Raw genomic sequence first — 21,416 nt, 5'->3', positions numbered from 1 at the left:
ACAGGGTAGGGGGGTTCAGGCTGGGGAAGTGAGAAAGTTGGGGAAAATAGAAGGAGGAGCAAGGGGAAGGTGGGAGGAGAAGACAGTGTGGAGGGGAAGAGAGGGTGGAAGAAGGGGGAGGGAAGGGGGTGAAGGGGGAGAGATGGAGGGGAATTTACAGGAGGAGAGATGAAAGAAAAAAGGGGGGGAGGTAGTAAGTAGGAGGTTGGATGTGGATGGAGTGAACAAGTGAATTACACAAACAGTACGGCACAGATACTGGGCTGTAAGAACTGAAGAGGTTTTTTGTGATAAAATCCCATTCAGTGAAAGGAGAATCAGTACAGGTCACCCCCAAAAATAGTTGACAAAATCATGCTTTCATTACTGCTGGGGATGTAAAAGACTACAATGATGATGGAAAATGCTGTTGTGTTAACTGGGCAATGAATTTTATTTGAAAACAAATACAATCCCTCGGATAGTCCCTGTCCACATCCTCTACATCAGATCAACAAGATCTCTGTTGCCTTATTCTGGAGAAATTAAGATTAACGCTTATCCGCAATACCTTCTGGTAAAGACCGAGTCCCATACACATATTACAAATAAAAGATGCTGGCATTTCAATTTAATAGCTTCAGTCCAAAGCAATTGGCCAAGAGTTTTTTTTTTAAAAATAAAACCCTGATGAATATGACAGATACAGCAACACAGAGCTGTGGATCCAGATTAAAAGAACATAGCATTTGTACAAAGGTGAGGGCACTATTTGTGTTCAACATTTTCAGCTTCCAGAGGGAATGATATCAAAGTATTTTAACACCTCAGTTAATTTAACTAAGAGAGTTATTGTGAAGGAGTTGTTCAAGCCAAATTAGTTTGATTTCCAACTGTGAAACAAACCAGCAAAAAGAAAAGCACAATGGTTTCCTTACAGTTTACTCCAGCAAGGCCTCAAAAAGCAGCATACACAGCAGGTTCCACCCTTTCTTTTATATCACACTGTTAACATTGCCTTACAATTTATTTTTACTCCTTCCGACAAATTGAGAACAAATATTCTGACTTTGTGGCAGACAGAGAAAGATAGAGCAATGCTGGAAACAGTTTTGTCATTATGAGCTGTCCTCACATTCGAGGGTTATGTTTGCTCAGAGCCGTGGGACTGAACAGGCTGATTCTCAACTCTCAGTCAGCTTTAACAAGTGTATGTGCCCACAGATGTGTGCTGATAAACTAAAAATACAGTGAGTAGAAAAATGTTCACGCATACAGGGCGTTACTTTGGGAAAACACTTTGTTTCCCCCTATGGATTTGTTTCTTCTGACTCTAACCACATGGGACAATGAAGATGAATAAAAACAATGCCAGATTCTTGCTTCAAGCTGTTACTGACACCCGCCTCTTTTAGAGCAGCCATAATTCAATCCAAGTGGCTACTTACAGCTGTCAAATTAGTATGAATTCACTTGTCTCCAATCCCTTCACAGTAGCAAGAAAATTTGTGGCAAATAAAAGCAAACAGTTGCTTTATTAATTCTAAATTGTATTAGAATTCCACAACCCTGTAATGGCACCACTTAAAAGCAGGAATACATTATGCCTGAAGTATTGCAGTTAACCACTTCACACAGCTAACAGCTATTCCTGTAGTCTTAACAGGAATGAAGGGGAAGCGTTGATACAAACCTGAGAACATAGTGTCGCTTCTTCATGGAAGTAACCTTTCATAAACTCACAGTATTCTCTTGATGTTATCTCACATCTGCAAAAAAAACCCCAAACATTTACATTATTGCACCATGTCCATAAACATGCTAGGTCTTTAGGTACAAGGCAGTTGAAAATTGGAGCATCAGAATTTGAAGACAAGGCTGCGCATCAATCCTCCTGTACTCACATTTGCCAGATGCCTTATCCAACTGAATCAAGAACAATCCTGCTGTTAGAGTGAAAATGCAAGCTTTATCTATCAAAATTCACCAACAATGGGCTGAAAAGCAGCAGATGAGGTTTAATTTGGATAAATGCGAGGCGTTGCATTCTGGTAAAAAAGAAACAAAGGCAAGACTTATACAATTAATAGTAGGGCCTTGGGTAGTGCTGTAGAACAGAGAGACCTAGGGGTTCAGGTACATAATTCTTTGAAGTTTACATCACATATAGATAGAGTGGTTAAGAAGGCATTTAGCATACTTGCCTTCATTGCGCAGACCTTTGAGTATAGGAGTTGGGATATTAAGTTAAGGTTGTACAGGATGTTGGTGAGGCTTTTTCTTGAGTATTGTGTCCAGTTCTGCTCTCCCAGTTATAAGAAGGACACTATTAAACTAGAGAGGGTTCAGAAGAGATTTACCAGGATGTTGCCAGCTATGGAGGGTTTGAGTTAGAAGGAGATGCTGGATGGGCTAGGACTTTTTTTCACTGAAGCATAAGAGGTTGAGAGATGATCTTATAGAGGTTTATAAAATAATGAGGGGTATATATATATATAAGGTGAATGGAAGGTGTCTTTTCCTGAGTATGGGGAAAATTTAAGACGATGGGGTATATTTTTAAGGTAAAAGGAGAAAGATTGAACAATGATATTAGACACAACTTTTATTTTCCACAGAGTGTGGTTTGTGTGTGGAATGAGCTTCCAGAGGAAGCTGTGGATGCTGTACAGTTAAAATGCTTAAAAGACATTTGGATAAGTATATGAATAGGAAAGGTTTAGAGGGATATGGACCAGGAACAGGTAGGTGGCACTAGTTTATAGTTTTGGGATTATGGTTGGCATGGACTGATTGGACCAAAAGGGTCTGTTTCTGTGCTGTATGTCTCTAATATTCTCTACAATCTGAACTTACAATTGAAAAGTTCATTTAGCTGATGATGCTTTTAAAGATGACAAGGCTTAAAGAGTCTGCCTTCTGTTAACAGAATAAACACTACACACAGCCTTTAAAGAAGAAAAATGGAGAATCTGGGATAATGTGAGAAATAAGCAGCAACGCACAACTGAACAAGGAAGACACACATTTCATACCGGGCCGTTTTCGAGTCGTAACGACTGGGCCGCCTCTGAAATATTGAGCTACATTCCTCTTTAAAGCTGTTTGCAAAGACTCAGGAGTTCTACAATCATTTTATTCTCATTTGGGCTGTTTGCAAGTGGTATGGAGTAGCACAGGTCATCTCCAATAGTAACAAGCCTCTGTCATCAGTGGGACCAATTCGAATCTCTGGCAGGAGCAATATTGATGACTGGTCACATGCCCACACACACACACACACACAAAGCTAAAGAAATCACGGGGATGATCAATAACATCAAAATGCTGACAATATGAAGGTAATGCTTTAATTGCAAAGAAGTAAATCAGGCCCGCAAATGATTTAAATTTCTTTTTTAAATCAAGTGTCGGTGCGTGAGCTGCTTCCAAAATAGGCAATACTGAGGTACAGAATAGGCACTGTTCTAAGGGTCACTGGACCAGAAGTGTTAACTCTTGATTTCTCTCCACAGATGCTGCCAGACCTGCTGACCTTGAGCAACAATTTCTGCTTTTGTTTTGGATTTCCAGTAACTGCAGTTCTTTCGGATTTTAAAGAAAAACTATTGAGCTTTTTGTCAATTTTTGATCAGATGCACCTCATCAACATTAAGTGCACCTCCATGCACTTCCATGGAGATCCAATGCTTCTATAGGAATTAGAGAATCTGCCAGAGTTTGTAAAACACAGGGTAGAACTGCTCCATAGAGGAAAGTGTGAAATGGGAGATAGTGAAGCAGCAAACTGTTTTACACTCTATCTCATTTAGTTACTTTGACTTGGGCCTCTGTTAAATACCTATTTCATCTTCACTTAATGCTGAACTGCATTGCAATCACAAGTTTAGATATGGTAACTGTAGAATGGGCAGCACAGTTGGAAAATCTCCCATTATACAGTGGTGCCCCTGGCTCAAAGTGCCACAATGTTTCAATAGTGAACACTAGACAATAAATTTTTCTAAAATACCAAAGAGACAGTAAGCTTATAAAAAGTGTCTAGATGATTTGAGCATTTCACACAGCCAGTTTTTCATTACACTTGCATCAGTTCAGGATCCAGTTTGAATTATGTTTACTCCAATGCCCAGCAGCTTTTCATCAATTAATGAAGAAATAATTTCTTGCTATCTCTCCCAATCATCTCAAATCCCTTAAAATTATAACAATATGTAAATGTCACCCCTCCTTATAATTTGGTGAATCAGCTTTCCCTCTACATCCTTCCTGAGGTGTGGTGGTATGCTGATATCATATGACTTGAGCTTTAGACCACTGTAGTAGGACTTCTATCCACTGTACTCCAATGCATGAGAAACAAAGCCTCGCAATAGCCTTTTTCATTTACTTTATTGTAATAGTGACGTGAAAGCAATTTGACGGCAGCACAATGCTAGTAAAATTCAGTATTTATCATAACATTTTTTAAACACTGCTTATTCACATTTCTAGGAGTGTCACTGGGTCAAAATCCTGGAAAACTCCCTTTCTAACAACGCAGCAGGAATCCCTACACTGCATGGACTGCTGGGCTTCATGACTACAGCTCACCACGGTCTCCTTTTGGGCAGTTAATGCTGGCCCTAGCCAGCGATGCCCACACGCAGTCAACGAGTCATAGAAATGTACAGCATGGAACCAGACCCTTCGGTCGGAACTGTCTATGCCAACCAGATATCCTTAATTAATCTAGCCCTGTTTGCCAGCATTTGGCCCATACCCCTCTAAACACTTCTTATTCATGTACCCATCCTGATGCCTTTTAAATGCTAGAATTTAATAAGCCTCCACCACTTCCTCTAGCAACTCATTCCATGCACACACCATTTTGTGAGTGAAAAAGTTGCCCCTTAGGTCCCTTTTATATCTTTCCCCACAAAGGAATAAAGCAGTGTTCCATGCATGGGTGCAACATAGAGAAAAGGCAGTAAGTATTTTAATATTACAGTCAATATTTGTGAAATAGCAACAATTCACTCCCAGTAATGAGTCATAACGTCATACAACATGGCAACAGGCCCTTTGGTCCAAGCTGACCAGATATTCTAAACTGAACTAGTCCCATTTGCCGGTGTTTGGCCCACACATCCCTCTAAATCTTTCCTATTCATAAACCCATCCACATGCGTTTTAAAATGTTGTAATTGTACCAGCCTCTACCACTGCCTCTGGCAGCTCATTCCATTTATGCACCACTCTCTGCGTGAAAAAGTTATCCCTCAGGTCCCATTTAAATCTTTCCCCTCTCAACTTAAACCCGTGCCCTCTAGTTCAGAACTCCCCTTGCCTGAGGAAAATAACCTTGTCTATTTACCTTATCCATGCACCTCATGATTTTATAAACCACAATAAGGTACCCCTCAGCCTCTGACACTCCAGGGAGAAACATTTCCAGCCTATCTGGCCTTTTCTTATGACACAAACCCTCTGGTCCCATTAACATTCTTGTAAATTTTTTCGCACCCTTTCTGGTTTAATAACATCCTTCCTAGAAGCAGGATGACCAGAACTGTATGCAGTATTCCAAATGTGACCTGACCAATGTCCTGTACAGCGTAACATGATGCTCTGACCGATGATGACAAGTGAGCCAAACGCCTTCTTCACCACCCTGTCTACCTGGAAGACCACTTACAAGGTCCTGTTTATGTTTAACTGCTACACGCTCTTGAGTGCTTATCTCTCAGGTCCAGCCACAGCAGGTCAGTGTTAGGTCACTGCCAAGTGATGAGCACCATTAAAGTGAACAGAACCACTCTGTAGGTCAGACAGCTCCTCTCCTCAAGTATCATGGTTATGTCTCAGAGTGAGGCCAGAAACTCCAGGTAACAGCAAGATCAAAGAAATATCATTAGTGGGAATTTTAAAAAAAGATATAGGGATTAATATAAACATAAAATACTCCTCTTCCATTTTAAAGAGGTAAGAAGGTTTGAAGTGGATGGATGCGAAGAAGCAATTTAGAAATAGAAAAAGTACAATTTGACTAGCAACACTACATTTTCAAAGTAACACTGTATTCTTATACTCTGATGCCATTAATGAAACTATAGAATAGAGAATGAGAGCATGTTGTTCAGTTTACAATCTCCATTCACTCTACAGATCAGTTATAATCTACAAGACAATCCCAGCTAACCACTAGAGGGAAGTGTTCTGTGTAAAATAACACTAAAGCTAATAGATTACCTGCACACATCAGACTGGTTAAAATAGAAAGGGGGACAATAAAGTCACCAATTTTCACATTGTTGTTAAGTTTAACCCTGACCAACAGCACTCCACAGAGATTCCAAGTGTCTCAGCTCATAGCACGCCCTGGAACACATTAACCCTATTTGCTTGTCAGATCATCACTTTGACCTTTGATTGAAATGCATAATGATTCAGAATTGAGAGTGAGGTGCTAGAAAAGCACAGCCGGTCAGGCAGCATCCAAAGATCAGGAGAATCGATGTTTTGGGTAAAAGTCTCCCTCCTGCTCCTCGGATGCTGCCCGACCGGCAGGGCTTTTCCAGCACTACACCCTCATCACCAGCATCTGCAGTTCTCACTTTCATGTACGATGATTCAGCCAGTCCTCGTTTTCCACATGCAGGACTCTGTAACAGATCAGAGCACAGACTCACCTCCCTTTGGTGCCAATACAGCAGGGTCGGCCTGTGATCACACAGTCCAGGTGTGGAAGGTTGGTGTGGTTTCCAGCAGTGCTTTTAGTGCAAATCTGAAACAAAAAAAGTAATAGAAGAAACTTTCCCATTATTCACTGTGTTGCACCTTCAACCATATAGATGTGCACAGGGAGTGGGTGGTGTGTCTATGCTCCAGGATGATTATCATTGCCTGGATCATATCCACTGTGAAGGCAAGGTTGGGTGAGAGGGTTTGGGTCTAGGATGACATGCGGCGAGAAGGTAGAGTGCCACATAAGTGGGTGAGCATTTACGAACAGTCAAAATTGAGGTGAGGGAAGGCACTGTTAGGTCAGTGGGGAGGGGTATCATGTCTGAGCAAGCTTGGTTTGGGCACTGGGAGACATTATGTCAGTTTGTTTCTCAGGTTTCCCATTCAGGAGGTCAGTGGGTGGAGGTGGTAGGTAGGACCAACAGTGAAGGAACAGTGAAGTTGATGCGTCTATTTATGGAACTCACCACTCTCTCAATTGGCGTTGCCACCTTCAAAAGGTGGATGCACATGTACCCCACAAGATCTGCACTATCCCTGCACTAACTACTGTGCCATTAAGGCCACATTCTGAATCTCTTCTGCCAAAATGCATCACCTCACATTGTTCAGTAGTAAATTCCATTCTGTGATATCCCCTCACAGGTGATCAGCATCATTTTCACCATGTCACACCTCCATGTTTTTGGTATCATTCACATGGTTTGAAATTTTACTGTTTTCCCAATACCCAATTTATTTAGAGTGCATTCCAGGATCCTAACCACTCACTACGTGAAGACAATTTTCCTCCGTTACCATTGCTCCTTTTGCCAATTGTGTTAAAATTAGTGCCTGGTTCTTGATCCTTTTGCCAATGGAGACAGCTCTTTCTGATCAATTCTGTTCTGAGATAGCGAATGCAATGTTGTCACTCATCTCAAGAGGGTTGGAACATAAAAGCACCATTGTGCTACTGAGACTTTATAAAGCTCTGGTTAGGCCTCATTTGGAGTATTGTGTCCAGTTTTGGTCCCCACACCTCGGGAAGGACATACTGGCACTGGAACGTGTCCAGCGGAGATTCACACAGATGATCCCTGGAATGGTAGGTCTAACACATGAGGAACAGCTGAGGATCATGGGATTGTATTCATTGGAGTTTAGAAGATTAAGGGGAGACTTAATAGAGACGTACAAGATAATACATGGCTTGGAAATGGTGGATGCTAGGAAATAGTTTCCGTTAGGTAAGGAGACTAGGACCCGTGGACACAGCCTTAGAATTAGAGGGGGTCAATTCAGAACAGAAATGCAGAGATATTTCTTCAGCCAGAGAGTGGTGGGCCTGTGGAATTCATTGCCGCAGAGTGCAGTGGAGGCCGGGACGCTAAATGTCTTCAAGGCAGAGATTGATAGATTCTTGTTGTCTCGGGGAATTAAGGGCTACGGTGAGAATGCGGGTAAGTGGAGTTGAAGTGCCCATCAGCCATGATTGAATGGCGGAGTGGACTCGATGGGCCGAATGGCCTTACTTCTGCTCCTATGTCTTATGGTCTTATGGACCATGCGGCATTTTGATATGGGAGTGAAAACTCTCACTGCAGCCCATTAGCAGCAATACCACAATTGAGAGCTTTAAGCTAACACATTCAGTAAATGAAAATTGCAACTACAGGAAACATTAATGTCGGGTCTTACCGGCCACTTGGTGATGTCATCAGGCCATTCATGAGGAGGAACAGAACCAGGTTCAATACAAAACCTGAAGGAAAGGCAGAACAGGGGAGAAACAACACAAAGAACAAAAATTATACCATAGGTTTGCTAATATTTGGTTTTTTATTCTTCTTCTTGCTGGAGTAGCAAACCTTCTCAATAAATGTTCACCTCAGGGCTACAGGTGTGGAGAATTCAGACCGACATTCACACACACCCTCTGAAATTCTCTCTGGATATAATTCTGCATTCAAATTCATCAGATAGAATTCATAGAATCCCTAACAGTGTGGAAACAGGCCCTCAGCCCAACAAATCTATACCAACCCTCCAAAGACTATCCCACCCAAACCCATTCCCCTATTACTCTACATTTACCCCTGACTTATGCACCTAACCTGCAAATCCCTGAACACTATGGGCAATTTAGCATGACCAACTCACCTAACCTGCATACCTTTGGACTGTGGGAGGAAACCCATGCAGACACAGGGAGTGTGTGCAAACTCCACTCAGACAGTTGCCCGAGGCTGGAATTGAACCTGGGCTCCTGGCGCTGTGAGGCAGCAGTGCTAACCACTGAGCCACCATGCTGCCCTAAATTGGAATAGTTACTATTTTCAAAGATATCGCTACCATAAAGTATAATTTTAAATGTATTAGAAATAAATGTCGACATTCATTGCTGTTTAAGACAAGAGGGTGAATCATACAATCCCTACAGTGTGGAAGGGGGCCATTCAGCCCATCGAGTCCATACTGACTCTCTGAACAGCATCCCACTCAGACCCACCTCCTTTCCCTATCTGTGTAACCCTACATTTCCCATGGCCAATCCACCTAACCTGGACATCTTTGGAAACTGGAGCACCCAGAAGAAACCCGTGCAGGCACTGGGAAAATGTACAAACTCCCACTGACAGTCGCCTGAGGCTGGAATTGAACTTGGGTCCTAGGCGCTGTGAGGCAGCAGTGCTAACTAACAAGGGGGCATAGCTTTAAATTAAGGGGGGATAGATATAGGACTGATGTTAGGGGTAGGTTCTTCACTCAGCGAGTCGTAAGTTCATGGAATGCCCTGCCAGTAGCAGTGGTGGACTCTCCCTCTTTATGGGTATTTAAGCGGGCATTGGATAGGTATATGGAGGATAGTGGGCTAGTGTAGGTTAGGTGGGCTTTGATCGGCGCAACATCGAGGGCCGAAGGGCCTGTACTGCGCTGTAGTCTTCTATGTTCTATGTTCTATGTTCTAACCACTGCGCCATGATACGGCAAATCTCAACTGCCGGCCCAACAACTGGTAGCAAGTCGTCCTCCATGGATTTTGCTGTAGTCAGCTCACTGTAACAACCTCTTCTACCTTCTAAGGCAGAGCTTTATAAATTGTGGGGGGTTTTGGGGTGTTGGGGCAGTCTCAGAACTCCAAGCCAATGAAGTAGCAGCATTAATCACAGGACAATGACAGCCATTGATGTCGCAGAGCTCGTGACCCAGGGTTTCAGTTGGTGGCCTGACCTTTATTTGGGGGGGATTGGGGGGGGCGGGAGGAAGTGAAACTCAGTGCAGTTAACTTGACATCAACCGCAGAGTCGCTGCTGCAGGTTTCCTGGAATTTCTTAAGCCATTCTTTCCAACGCCTGCTACAAATTCTTTGTAATATTCTCTATCCCTCAAAGGGGTTTGCACGTTGTCGAGTTACAAGTGATTTCATAACACTTTGGTGACATAAACTACCACCAAATATGTTGGACACTGGTATTGGGAGAGAAAACTGAACAACATACTTGAAAGCTTCAGAAAGTATCCAGAGTTAAGTATAACTGAAGCTGAAATGCCTCAAAAATTCTGAATTCTAGCTGGCAGTTTGCTGGCAGAGTGGCCCCAGAGAAACCATTGAAAAGAAACTGATTCCTGGACTTGTGGGGTCTCACCATTTCCAGGAATTTAGGATTTACATTAATATAGGGCAGAACTTTTCCCTGCCTTTCAAATGGCAAACGCAGTCAGAGAAGGTAAGCACTGTCAAAGTCCACGGTTTCCAAATTCAGGAATTTCAACTTAACTCATTCGTTTTTAAAATCAATCTGGGGAGGCTGGTTAGATCTTGCAATTCGAAGCTTTCAGCCTCCAGGGGGCAGGAGTGGTTCTCTCTGATACAGTATCAGCCAGCAGAGACATTAAAAGGCATGACACCATCATTCAGAACAAAAAACGGTCAGTTCATAGGGACCTGAGAAGGACACAAACAGCAGACAACCTAATGACGGTGCTCCCAGTGTAAGGATCGTTTAGCCAACAGAGCTGTGCCAATGTTGGTAATAATGGGTGATTACCCCATGCCAGCAGTTCCCCCACCAACACTCCCAGCTATGCCCTGTCCCCCACTACCTCAGCCCCCAAACCTCTGCATCATTCACATTAGAGTGAGTCAACCCAAGGGGAATTGCCTGGAGCACATCAAGGAAGGGCAGGGGCATCTTTTTTTTAAATAAACCCTCTAAACTAATCTAACTTTGCTTTCTAAAGGTTGAAGTTACAGTTTAGGATTGATCATCACTCTTCCTTCTCGTTAAGTTTGAGTTTTCGATCACTGTCCCTCAACTTCTTTCTACGTCTCATTACAATCAGTAGGAGTGATGTCCGGGTGCCCTTCCCCCATCCGGTAATGTATCTAGGTAGGGAGTGTTGTGGGCCTCCTACACTCGGGAGGTCCCAGGTTCTGAGCTGGATTGAGAAGTCCCCAGCCCTGGAAATATTTAGCAGGCATGACTGAATTTGGAGCACACTGTCCTCCAAAACACAGATATTTGGAAGTCCATTGTATTGTCCTCAGGACATCAGCTAATTCAGAAAGTAGAGATGAAAATTAAGATCTTCTTCTGGTCTATCAATGGTTTAAGTTACACACTGTTTTAACCTTAATGAGGAAGCTATAGCCATGACAGAACTAACGTTAGATCAACTAATTTTAAGTTGGCTAACTAAATGTGACATAATTACCTTGGGTCCTGATGGCAAACTGAGCCGTAATTTCGGTAACTTTTATCAGCCAATAATGGAACGCTTTTATGCATTGGCCACTTCACCCAGACAGCAAGAGTTGACTGGAAGAAATAATATGCTTTGTTAGATATTCGCTTTGTAACATCCATAGGCATGACTCACTGGTTTGATTACACAGATTTCAGAAACTCCCTGCCAAAACACATCCCTTCCACTGCCAGCAATATCCAGTTGGGAATTTCATTGAAGTACTCGCTCTTCCCCATTGGTTGAAGTCATGTCTGATATAGACAGGTCACATTATGAACTTTGAGTAAATACTTTTAAAAATTGGACACAAACCAGTGGTCAAGGAGACTGCTGCAAATCATTTGACTTTTAGCATTTGGCCTAAGACAAGTGTTTACTGAATACCTAATGCAATATGGATATGATACCAGTTAGTCATTTGTGAAATTCACAAATATTCAAGGTCAGAGCAGTACTTAAATGTTGTGATTGTAACACAGTCAGCCAGATGGACCTCATAGTACATAGAACATTACAGCACAGTACAGGTCCTTCAGCCCTCGATGTTGCACCAACCTGTGAAACCAGTCTGAAGCCAGTCTAACGTGCACTATTCCATTATCATCCATATGTCTCTCCAATGACCATTTAAATGCCCTTAAAGTTGGTGAGTCCACTACTGTTGCAGGCAGTGCGTTCCACACCCCTACTACTCCCTGGGTAAAGAAAGTACCTCTGACATCTATCCTATATCTATCATTCCTCAGTTTAAAGCTATGCCCCTTTGTGCTGGCCATCACCATCTAAGGAAAAAGGCTCTCACTGTCCATAAAACAGGAGTGGCCTGATTAGAGCTGTTTCCAAGGGTGGAAATGGCTATCATGAGGGGACATAATTTTAAGGTGACTGGAGAAAGATTTAGGGGAGATGTCAGAGGTAGATTTGTTACACAGAGTGGTGGGTGTGAGGAATGCACTGCCAGCTGTGTTAGTAGTCAGATATATTAGGGACATGGATGAGAGTAAAATGTAGGGTATGTAGGTTAGTTTGATCTTTGAGTAGGATAAAAGGTGGGCACAACATCGAGGGCCAAAGGGCCTGTGCTGTATTGTTCTATGTAACCTGATCCAATCAGGGAGCCCTGGCTGACAGATATAACAGGTGCGTCAGACGTTCTGTCCACTCAGAGCTGGTTCTGAGGGAGCTGGATCAGTGTCAAGGACTCTTCACATGTAAACAAAGGGTGACTTGGTGGTGAGATACGGCCTCTTTGGAGTTATTTCACGAAAGATTTAGCCCATTTCTATGTTCCATAAAGGAAAAGGAAGGATTAAAACTCAGTGGCTACTATCAATCTCCACTGTATCACAATGGCCTCAGTCCTGCCATACTACACCCAGAGCCTCCATCCCCATTCAAACAGGACTCAGCAATGTTAGCCCCATCGTTGTGCATTCAAAACGGTTTCAATGATTGCACTGTTATTACCGGAGGACCCAATTCTCCTCAGAATCAACATTCTAGATGCTCCATAACCAGAAGTGGCACAATCTGCCATGAACTCTTTGAGTTAAGAGAATCTCACTTCAATTTTAAATTTTCAAATCCATTTGAGAAACAACCAGGCAGCCATATGACTGTGGGGGTTCAGGGTTGTGTGTGCAAGAGAGAAGAGACAGCACAAGCTAAGTAAGATGTTGCATTAATTTGGGATAGTGAGAGACAAAATAAACTATTTTAATCTCACGAAAGTATGCTTCTGAATTAATTAAATAGAATGCACATTCTACGGTTAAGACAAGACTGGCTTCTTTCCATACAAAACATACTGATCACAGTCAACAGCATGTGCATTCTGTCGGTCTGTGACAGATTGGGGGCAGTATCTGGAATCCAAATCCTTTGGAACAAATCTGACTTAAGGAAGATTAGATGTTGAAGGGAAAAGTGACCTAGCCAAAATGGATGAAACAATATAAAACGGATGTGAACGTTAACAATAAAAGATAAGATTTGTTGCAAAGGCATTTATGCTACAGAAAGAGTGAACTGGGGCAAAATGAGTATCCCCGACCACAGAACAGCTTTACAAACCCATCACTAAACAGGTACAGCTTAATATTCATCAGAAAGCATGGAAGTCTGAGGTGGCTGAGCATCTGGGCCTTATACTAGATTTGGGACAGGCAAATCCAAACGACCCTCATTCAGGTACAAGATTTGTTTCCTTATCAAAGGCTGATATCCATATTCCTTCTTCCCTCTTGTGAAAGCCCTTGAGGTCTCACACTTTGGAAACACAGCAAACACTTTATTAACTGGCACTGATAGGACCAGGAGTGTGCCAGATGATCAATGTTCCTTACAATCAAGAAGTGTGCATAACCGCAATGAATCCTGACCAAGCGAAGCTTTCAGACATCAACATCCTTAAAGAAAATCCATGTTAAAACATCAATATACCTCCTAAAATCAATGTGAAAACACACAGTGAGTAATAGGAGTGTAATGAAGGGGATACACTCATCACTGTTATAATTTATTGACAGGATCAATACTTGCATTGCAGTAGGTCATGGTGTTTGAGGTGTATGATTTTTGCCAGTTTATCAAGACTGCTGGTTAATAAGGTGCTACTTAAAACAAAGTTTGCTGCAATCCTGTTACAATGGGAGGGAGAAGCACACTTCATATAAAATGTTATAGAGTCATACAGCATGGAAACAGACTCTTCGGTCCAACTGATCCATGCTGACCATAATCCCAAAGTAAAATAGCCCCACCTGCCTGCGCTTGGCCTATATCCCTCCAGACATTTCTTATTCATGGACATATCTAAATGACTCTTAAACATTGTAACTGAGTTCACATCCACCACTTCCTCTGGAAGTTCATTCCACACATGAACCACCCTCTGTGTAAAAAAATTGCCCATCATGATTTTTAAAAAAAGTCTGTTTAGTCTTATTGGAATAAAGTTTCCAAGTATCAATTTAGAAAAACATGCATCTTAAGTCCGCCCTTGAAAAACAGACTTGCCTCTCTCTCTCTTCTTTATGTTATTATATATACTCCCAATTATATGGGTCCTGTTACCCTGGATGCAGCATCCTGATCAGACTGAGGATCCAGAGTGACGATGAAAATCTTGAAGCGTACTGATCACCTATAATATACTGTCCATATCTGCACAAATTCTGACTGTTAGTAGTGCAGAGGATGTAGATAACAACAATCAGCCCTCCTCTAACTTAAAGGAATCGTTTGGTGGAACAACACTTACAGCTCAGTCATATAAATCTATCTTTTGAAAAAGATCAGTCAACTAACCAGCAATAAGACGCAGTGAATTTTCTTAATTTTGTGATTTAAAACGGTTTTCTGAAAACCATTCACCTACCGAGCACTCTTTCTCCGAGGTTTGTACACACCCTGACTTGTCGTTTCGTACGCAGCATGCCGATTTATTTTCCTCTTGCCTTTTCTGTGCAATCAGTTCATGTACTTGCTGGTCTTGCCTCATACAAGGAGAGAACTTCGCTCCAAGGTGAATTAAGGCTTCCTGCAACAAGAATGACAATTATGGCAAATGCAATAAAATTCCAGCCTGACTATGAATTCATTAAAGGAAGGATATCGATGAATGACACAATAATGTCGGCTGCAATCAGAACAGAGTTCAACAGACCAAAAAGCAGGAGTAATAGAGCTGTTAATGTATGCAAGCACAGGCATCAAACTTTATACTGAACATTTTGCAGAAGAATACAAAATTTCAGCAGTAATATTAATGTTTTGGCCAAACCACTTTGAAATAACAGTGCTCATTTGCCTTTTGCACGCCACTCTTGGAGTTAAAATGTGGAGGTTAGAGCACAGAGGACTGCAATATCATGACTTCATATTGTAAACATAGAAAATAGGGACAAGAGTAGGCCACTTGGCCCTACGAGCCTGCCCAGCCATTCAATATGATCATGGCTGACCATTCAATTTCAGTATCCTGTTTTCTCCCCATACCCCTTGATCCCTTTAGCTGCAAGCGCCACATTCAGCTCCCTCTTGAATATATCTAACAAACTGACTTCAACAGCTTCCTGTGGGAGAGAATTCCACAGGTTCACAACTCTGAGTGAAGACATTTTTCCTCATCTCAGTGCTGAATGGCTTCCCCCTTATTCTTAGGCAGACCTCTACCTCTGGAATTTCCTAGCGTCAGGAACATTCTCCCCACATCTAGCCTGTCCAGTCCAATCAAGATTTTATATGTTTCTATGGAGATGGCCACTCATTCTTCCAAATTCCAGCAAGAAACCAATCAATCCTGTCTTTCTTCATATGTCAGTGCTGCCACCCTGGGAATCAATGTGGTGAATCTTCACTGGACTCCTTCAATAGCAAGAATGTCCTTCCTCAGAATAGGAAACCAAAACTGCACATAATTGTCAAGGTGTAGCCTCAGTATAACTGCAGCAAGAGTAAAGGGGATAAACGATCAACAACCAGGGAGTAGTTTGGGGTTAACTTCCAGTGATGACCAGTGAAGGTGGGGAACACTGAAGTGCGAGCTTTAGTCAAATGTACCTGAAACATGCCAAAGCATCCTTAAACCCAAACTGATAATTCTGAAGCAAACTTGCGATGCATTGTTTACCCTGCGCATAACATTTGTTAATTTACAGATGAGGTATCCAGCACTGGTTAAACAGCATAGCTATTTTGTTAAGGTCTCTCTATTTTTTGTTCAAGCCTTGCAATCTGATAATGGAGCAGCATTAGTCGTTTTCTTCAAATTTAAAAGATTCAGGAATAGAGAAACACCGGATTCCACACCCACCCTCTCAAAATGTAACAATCAGGAGTCAAAAAATTAACTGATAAAATATTTAAAATTCCAGAACATGACAGGGGCAGTTCTGCTCCATAATAGAGTTGCAGCCTGCAGGTTTAAACAGTGCATATTAGACCAGGGATCTTGAATACAGCTGATCCCTGCTGCCTCAGAGCAGATCCACTTTACTGGGAAGAATTGACAGGGGCAGAGGTTACACATTATGTCGCCTCTTATTCACACTTATGAAAGTTTTAAAGAGTGTTAAAAGTCAATTTCTTTGGGCTTGACCAATATGTTTACAGCATTAATAAATGAGCTTGCTGCCTGAATTATTGGTGGCTTAGAAAACAACACGTGTCAAAAATAGCCAAATTTCCAGGTTGCTATCTTTCAACAGTTAAAGAATGTTGTTATCTATAAGAATGCCAGAAGTCACATGACACCAAGTTATAGTCCAACAATTTGAGATCACAAGCTTTCTGAACACTATTCCTTCACCTGACACAGGAGCAACACTGCAAAAGCTTGTGATTTCAAATTAACCCGTTGGACTATAATCTGGTATTGTGAGACTTCTGACCTTGACTACCCCAGTCCAACACCAGCACCTCCACATATTATCTACAAGAATCACAAGGTAGATACACTAATCCTGACAAAAAAAACAACGGATAATAGAGTGATTCAAGAATTCACTTTCCCAGAGATCAGCTACTATTGTGATTAAGACAATCCTTATCCAAGGTAAATCAGAAGCTTCTAAAGAGAATTCAAACTCACTCACAGAGTTTGGTCCAATCCAGAAATTTTCTTGCTGCACAAATTTAACATTTTCATAGACACCTTTATTTCTTAATATCTGAGGAAGCAAATGGAAATAATTAAAAATATGTTAGGTGAATGACAAACTTGAGGCAATGCAACATAGCACACCAGCACATAAAGGACAGAATCAATGACATGATACATAGCCAAAAACATGGCCAAGAGGAAGGGTCTTTTAATTGTCACATGGCCCATTTTTCTCCTCGACCTGGGTGAAAGATACAGCGAGTTGGCCGTGTAACAGCAGAAGAGGAGTACACACGATGTAAGTGGCAGGAATAGCCCTAAAAGAACTCCATGAGTGTTTCCTTTTTCACCTTGGACTGAGCTGACCTTTCAATGAGCTTTCTGGTGTAACCACAGAGTTCATCAATGGGTAATGAAACTGTTCAGATTTTCAATGCCTTGTCCCCATCACCATTTACAGCTGGCATTAGAGTGTAAGGAATGTGATTTTATTCAGCTAAATGTTCCAAATTCAGGTCCTCTCGATGTTGAATATTCAGCCCTTCATCTCACATCAATTGCCAAGGAAAGTTAATAATTCTTATCGGGCAAACTGAAAATTGCTGAAGGAGTAGACAAAGAAACCTAGATGAACTATAACAAAGTTTGATTAGATTACATTACAGTGTGGAAACAGGCCCTTTGGCCTAACAAGTCCACACCGACCCACCGAAGCGAAACCCACCCATACCCCTACATTTACCCCTTACCTAACACTACGGGCAATTTAGCATGGCCAATTCACCTGACCTGCACATCTTTGTGACTGTGGGAAACCGGAGCACCCGGAGGAAACCCACGCAGACACGGGGAGAACGTGCAAACTCCACACAGTCAGTCACCTGAGGCGGGAATTGAACCCGGGTCTCCGGCGCTGTGAGGCAGCATTGCTAACCACTGTGCCACCGTGCCGCCCTCGATCTGTGTATGAAAGTAGCCGAGTTAAAAATTATTGGGGTATGGAAGATATTCTGAGCTCCTCAAATGTAGTTTGCTGTGACCTGTTGCTTAATTTGTTTGACTATTTTCACGGAAGCAGGGCAAACAAAATAAGCACATTCTGGTGTAATGCTCCATGTAACATCCCACTAAATATACAGCTGTACTTAACTTTCACAAAACTTCAGAAGAAACAATTTAACAGATACAAAAGACAGTCACATCCAAGCAAAATACTGAGGATGGAGGTAGTCCGAAATAAAAACATAGTGCTGGAGAAACTCAGCAGCTCTGGCAGCCTCTAAACAATGTTAACGTTCTGAATCCAGTGACGTTGGAACTCACTTGGGACTGTTCTGAAGAAAAGTCATTGGACTCCAAACGTTAACCATTTCTTTCTCCACAAAGGTTGCCAGTCTATAGGTGAACATTAAGTAGTCCAGATAGCTGGAGCGGCATGGTTGCTGAGTGGTGAAAACTGCTGACCCACAGCACCAGGGACCTGGGTTTGATTCCAGTGTCAGATAACTGTGCGGTGTTTGCACATTCTTCCTGTATCTGCATGGATTTCCTCCAGATGCTCTGGTTTCTTCCCACAGTACAAAGGTGTGCAGGTTAGGTGGATTGGGCCTGCTAAAAAGTGTCCATCGGCGTGCAAGCTAGGTGGGTTAGCTACCAGAAGTGCAGGCTTACACAGGGACAGGGGTGGTCCTGGATAGGATCTTCTTCAGAGGGTTGGTGTGGACCTGATGGGCCAAACAGCATGCTTCCACACACTGTTGGGATTCTATGATAACGGAGGTGGAACACAACAAAATATTTTTGTAGTTTGCATACTGATACTAAATTACTTCAAATATGTTAATATGACACACACTTAATACATTGTCATTCCATTGAACTAATAGTGTCAGAATTATTACCTTGTGACAGGAATAAAGTTAAAATGAACTAATTGCTTTGCTTTTGATTTATTACTTACTGAATCTACAGTTTCATGTTGAGAAAATCCTATTGGAGCAATTCCATAGATACACACTGCTAGGATAGTAATCAATATATGCACAAACGTAATCCAGTACGTGAAAAAAGGCCTGAAAGGAAAAGTTAGCAACTATTAGTGATCAAAAAACCCTGCATTGAACTAATTGTTTGAACATTTAACATTATAGCTAAAGTAAAAAGGCTTCATAAAATCATGAGGGGCATGGATAGGGTGAATAGCCAAGGTCTTTTCCCAGGGCAGGGGAGTCCAAATCTGGAGGGAATGGTTTTAAGGTGAGAGGGGAAAGATTTAAAAGGAACCTAAAGGGCAACATTTTCACACAGAGAGTTGTGCGTATATTGAACAAGCTGCCACAGGAAGTGGTGGAGGCTGATACAATTACAACATTTAAAAGGTGTCTGAATGAGTATATGAATTGGAAGGGTTTAAGAGGGACATGGACCAAATGCTGCCAAATGGGACTAGATTCATTTAGGATATCTGGTCGGCATAGACAAGTAGGACATGCTGTACATCTCAATGATTCTAGTCTTTCAACAAACAACAGAATGTTGTCAAAGATAGTTCTAGTACTTTCATTACCAGGTTTCCTGACCACTAGGTAACATGGTCAACAACTGATACCTTTAAAAATTAGGCTTCCTGTTACAGTAGGCTGTTAATTTTATTCTGGATTAGTGGTGCTGGAAGAGCACAGCAGTTCAGGCAGCATCCAAGGAGCAGCGAAATCGACGTTTCGGGCAAAAGCACTTCATCAGGAATAAAGGCAGTTAGCCTGAAGCGTGGAGAGATAAGCTAGAGGAGGGTGGGGATGGGGAGAAAGTAGCATAGAGTACAATGGTTGAGTGCGGGAGGGGATGAAGGTACTAGGTCAGGGAGGAGAGGGTGGAGTGTATAGGTGGAAAAGGAGATAGGCAGGTCGGACAAGTCCAGACAAATCATGGGGACAGTGCTGAGCTGGAAGTTTAGAACTAGGGTGAGGTAGGGGAAGGGGAAATGAGGAAACTCTTGAAGTCCACATTGATGCCCTGGGGTTGAAGTGTTCTGAGGCGGAAGATGAGACGTTCTTCCTCCAGGCGTCTGGTGGTGAGGGAGCAACGGTGAAGGAGGCCCAGGACCTCCATGTCCTCAGCAGAGTGGGAGGGGGAGTTGAAATTGAAATGTTGGGCCACGGGGTGGTGTGGCTGATTGGTGCGGGTGTCTCGGAGATGTTCCCTAAAGCGTTCTGCCAAGAAGCGCCCAGTCTCTTCAATGTAGAGGAGACCACATCAGGAGCAACGGATACAATAAATGATATTAGTGGATGTGCAGGTAAGACTTTGATGGATGTGGAAGGCTCCTTTAGGGCCTTGGATAGAGGTGAGGGAGGAGGTGTGGGCGCAGGTTTTACAGTTCCTGTGTTGACAGGGGGAAGTGCCAGGATGGGAGGGTGGGTTGTAGGGGGACGTGGACCTGATCAGGTAGTCATGGAAGGAACAGTCTTTGCAGAAGGCGGAAAGGGGTGGGGAGGGAAATATATCCCTGGTGGTGGGGTCTGTTTGGAGGTGGCGGAAATGTCGGCAGATGATTTGGTTTATACAAGGTTGGTAGGGTGGAAGGTGAGCACCAGGGGAGTTCTGTCGTTGTTATGGTTGGAGGGATGGGGTCTGAGGGCAAAGGTGCGGGATGTGGACGAGATGCGTTGGAGGGCATCTTTAACCACGTGGGAAGGGAAATTGCGGTCTCTAAAGAAGGAGGCCATCTGGTGTGTTCTGTGGTGGAACTGGTCCTCCTGGGAGCAGATACGGCAGAGGCAGAGGAATTGGTATGCATTTTTAAAAGTAGATTAGATTACTTACAGTGTGGAAACAGGCCCTTCGGCCCAACAAGTCCACACCGCCCCGCCGAAGCGCAACCCACTCATACCCCTACATTTACCCCCTACCTAACACTACGGGCAATTTAGCATGGTCAATTCACCTGACCTGCACATCTTTGGAGTGTGGAAGGAAACCGGAGCACCCGGAGGAAACCCACGCAGACACGGGGAGAACGTGCAAACTCCACACAGTCAGTCGCCTGAGGGGGGAATTGAACCCAGGTCTCTGGCGCTGTGAGGCAGCAGTGCTAACCACTGTGCCACCGTGCCGCCCAGTACTCAGAATCTCTGCCACATCTCTTCGGTGCAGATGTTTAATACTGAGACCACCATGTTAAATATGTGGGGGAAGAAAAATGTATTTGTATTAACTTGCTCAGATCATGCACTCCTAGAACAGGTGGAACTTGAACCTAGGCCTCCCAATCTAGGGATAGGGACATTATCACTGCACCACAAGAGGATGATTCAACTACACTGAAACCCATTTGTAATGTTACAGGTGACAACACTAGCACAAGCATAACCCTCCT

General features: G+C 42.8%; 1 protein-coding gene across 4 annotated transcripts in view; it reads right to left on the bottom strand.

The window, feature by feature from the left end:
* rhbdf1a (rhomboid 5 homolog 1a (Drosophila)) overlaps window positions 1-21,416 on the bottom strand; it is a 308,833-nt gene that overhangs the window by 24,470 nt on the left and 262,947 nt on the right. For all 4 annotated transcript variants that reach the window (XM_072559432.1, XM_072559434.1, XM_072559436.1 and 1 more), the window contains 7 exons: window positions 19,002-19,113; window positions 17,034-17,108; window positions 14,816-14,977; window positions 11,404-11,507; window positions 8,386-8,449; window positions 6,651-6,745; window positions 1,673-1,748 (listed from right to left, as the gene is read on the bottom strand). In XM_072559432.1, coding sequence (XP_072415533.1) covers window positions 1,673-1,748; window positions 6,651-6,745; window positions 8,386-8,449; window positions 11,404-11,507; window positions 14,816-14,977; window positions 17,034-17,108; window positions 19,002-19,113 — 688 coding nt within the window. The remainder of the gene's footprint in view (window positions 1-1,672; window positions 1,749-6,650; window positions 6,746-8,385; window positions 8,450-11,403; window positions 11,508-14,815; window positions 14,978-17,033; window positions 17,109-19,001; window positions 19,114-21,416) is intronic.

The sequence above is a fragment of the Chiloscyllium punctatum genome, chromosome 40 (genome assembly GCF_047496795.1).
Source record: "Chiloscyllium punctatum isolate Juve2018m chromosome 40, sChiPun1.3, whole genome shotgun sequence".
Taxonomy (NCBI): Eukaryota; Metazoa; Chordata; class Chondrichthyes; order Orectolobiformes; family Hemiscylliidae; genus Chiloscyllium; species Chiloscyllium punctatum.
The sequence above is the reverse complement of the archived record's forward strand: the minus strand, read 5'-3'. Positions and strand labels throughout refer to the sequence as shown.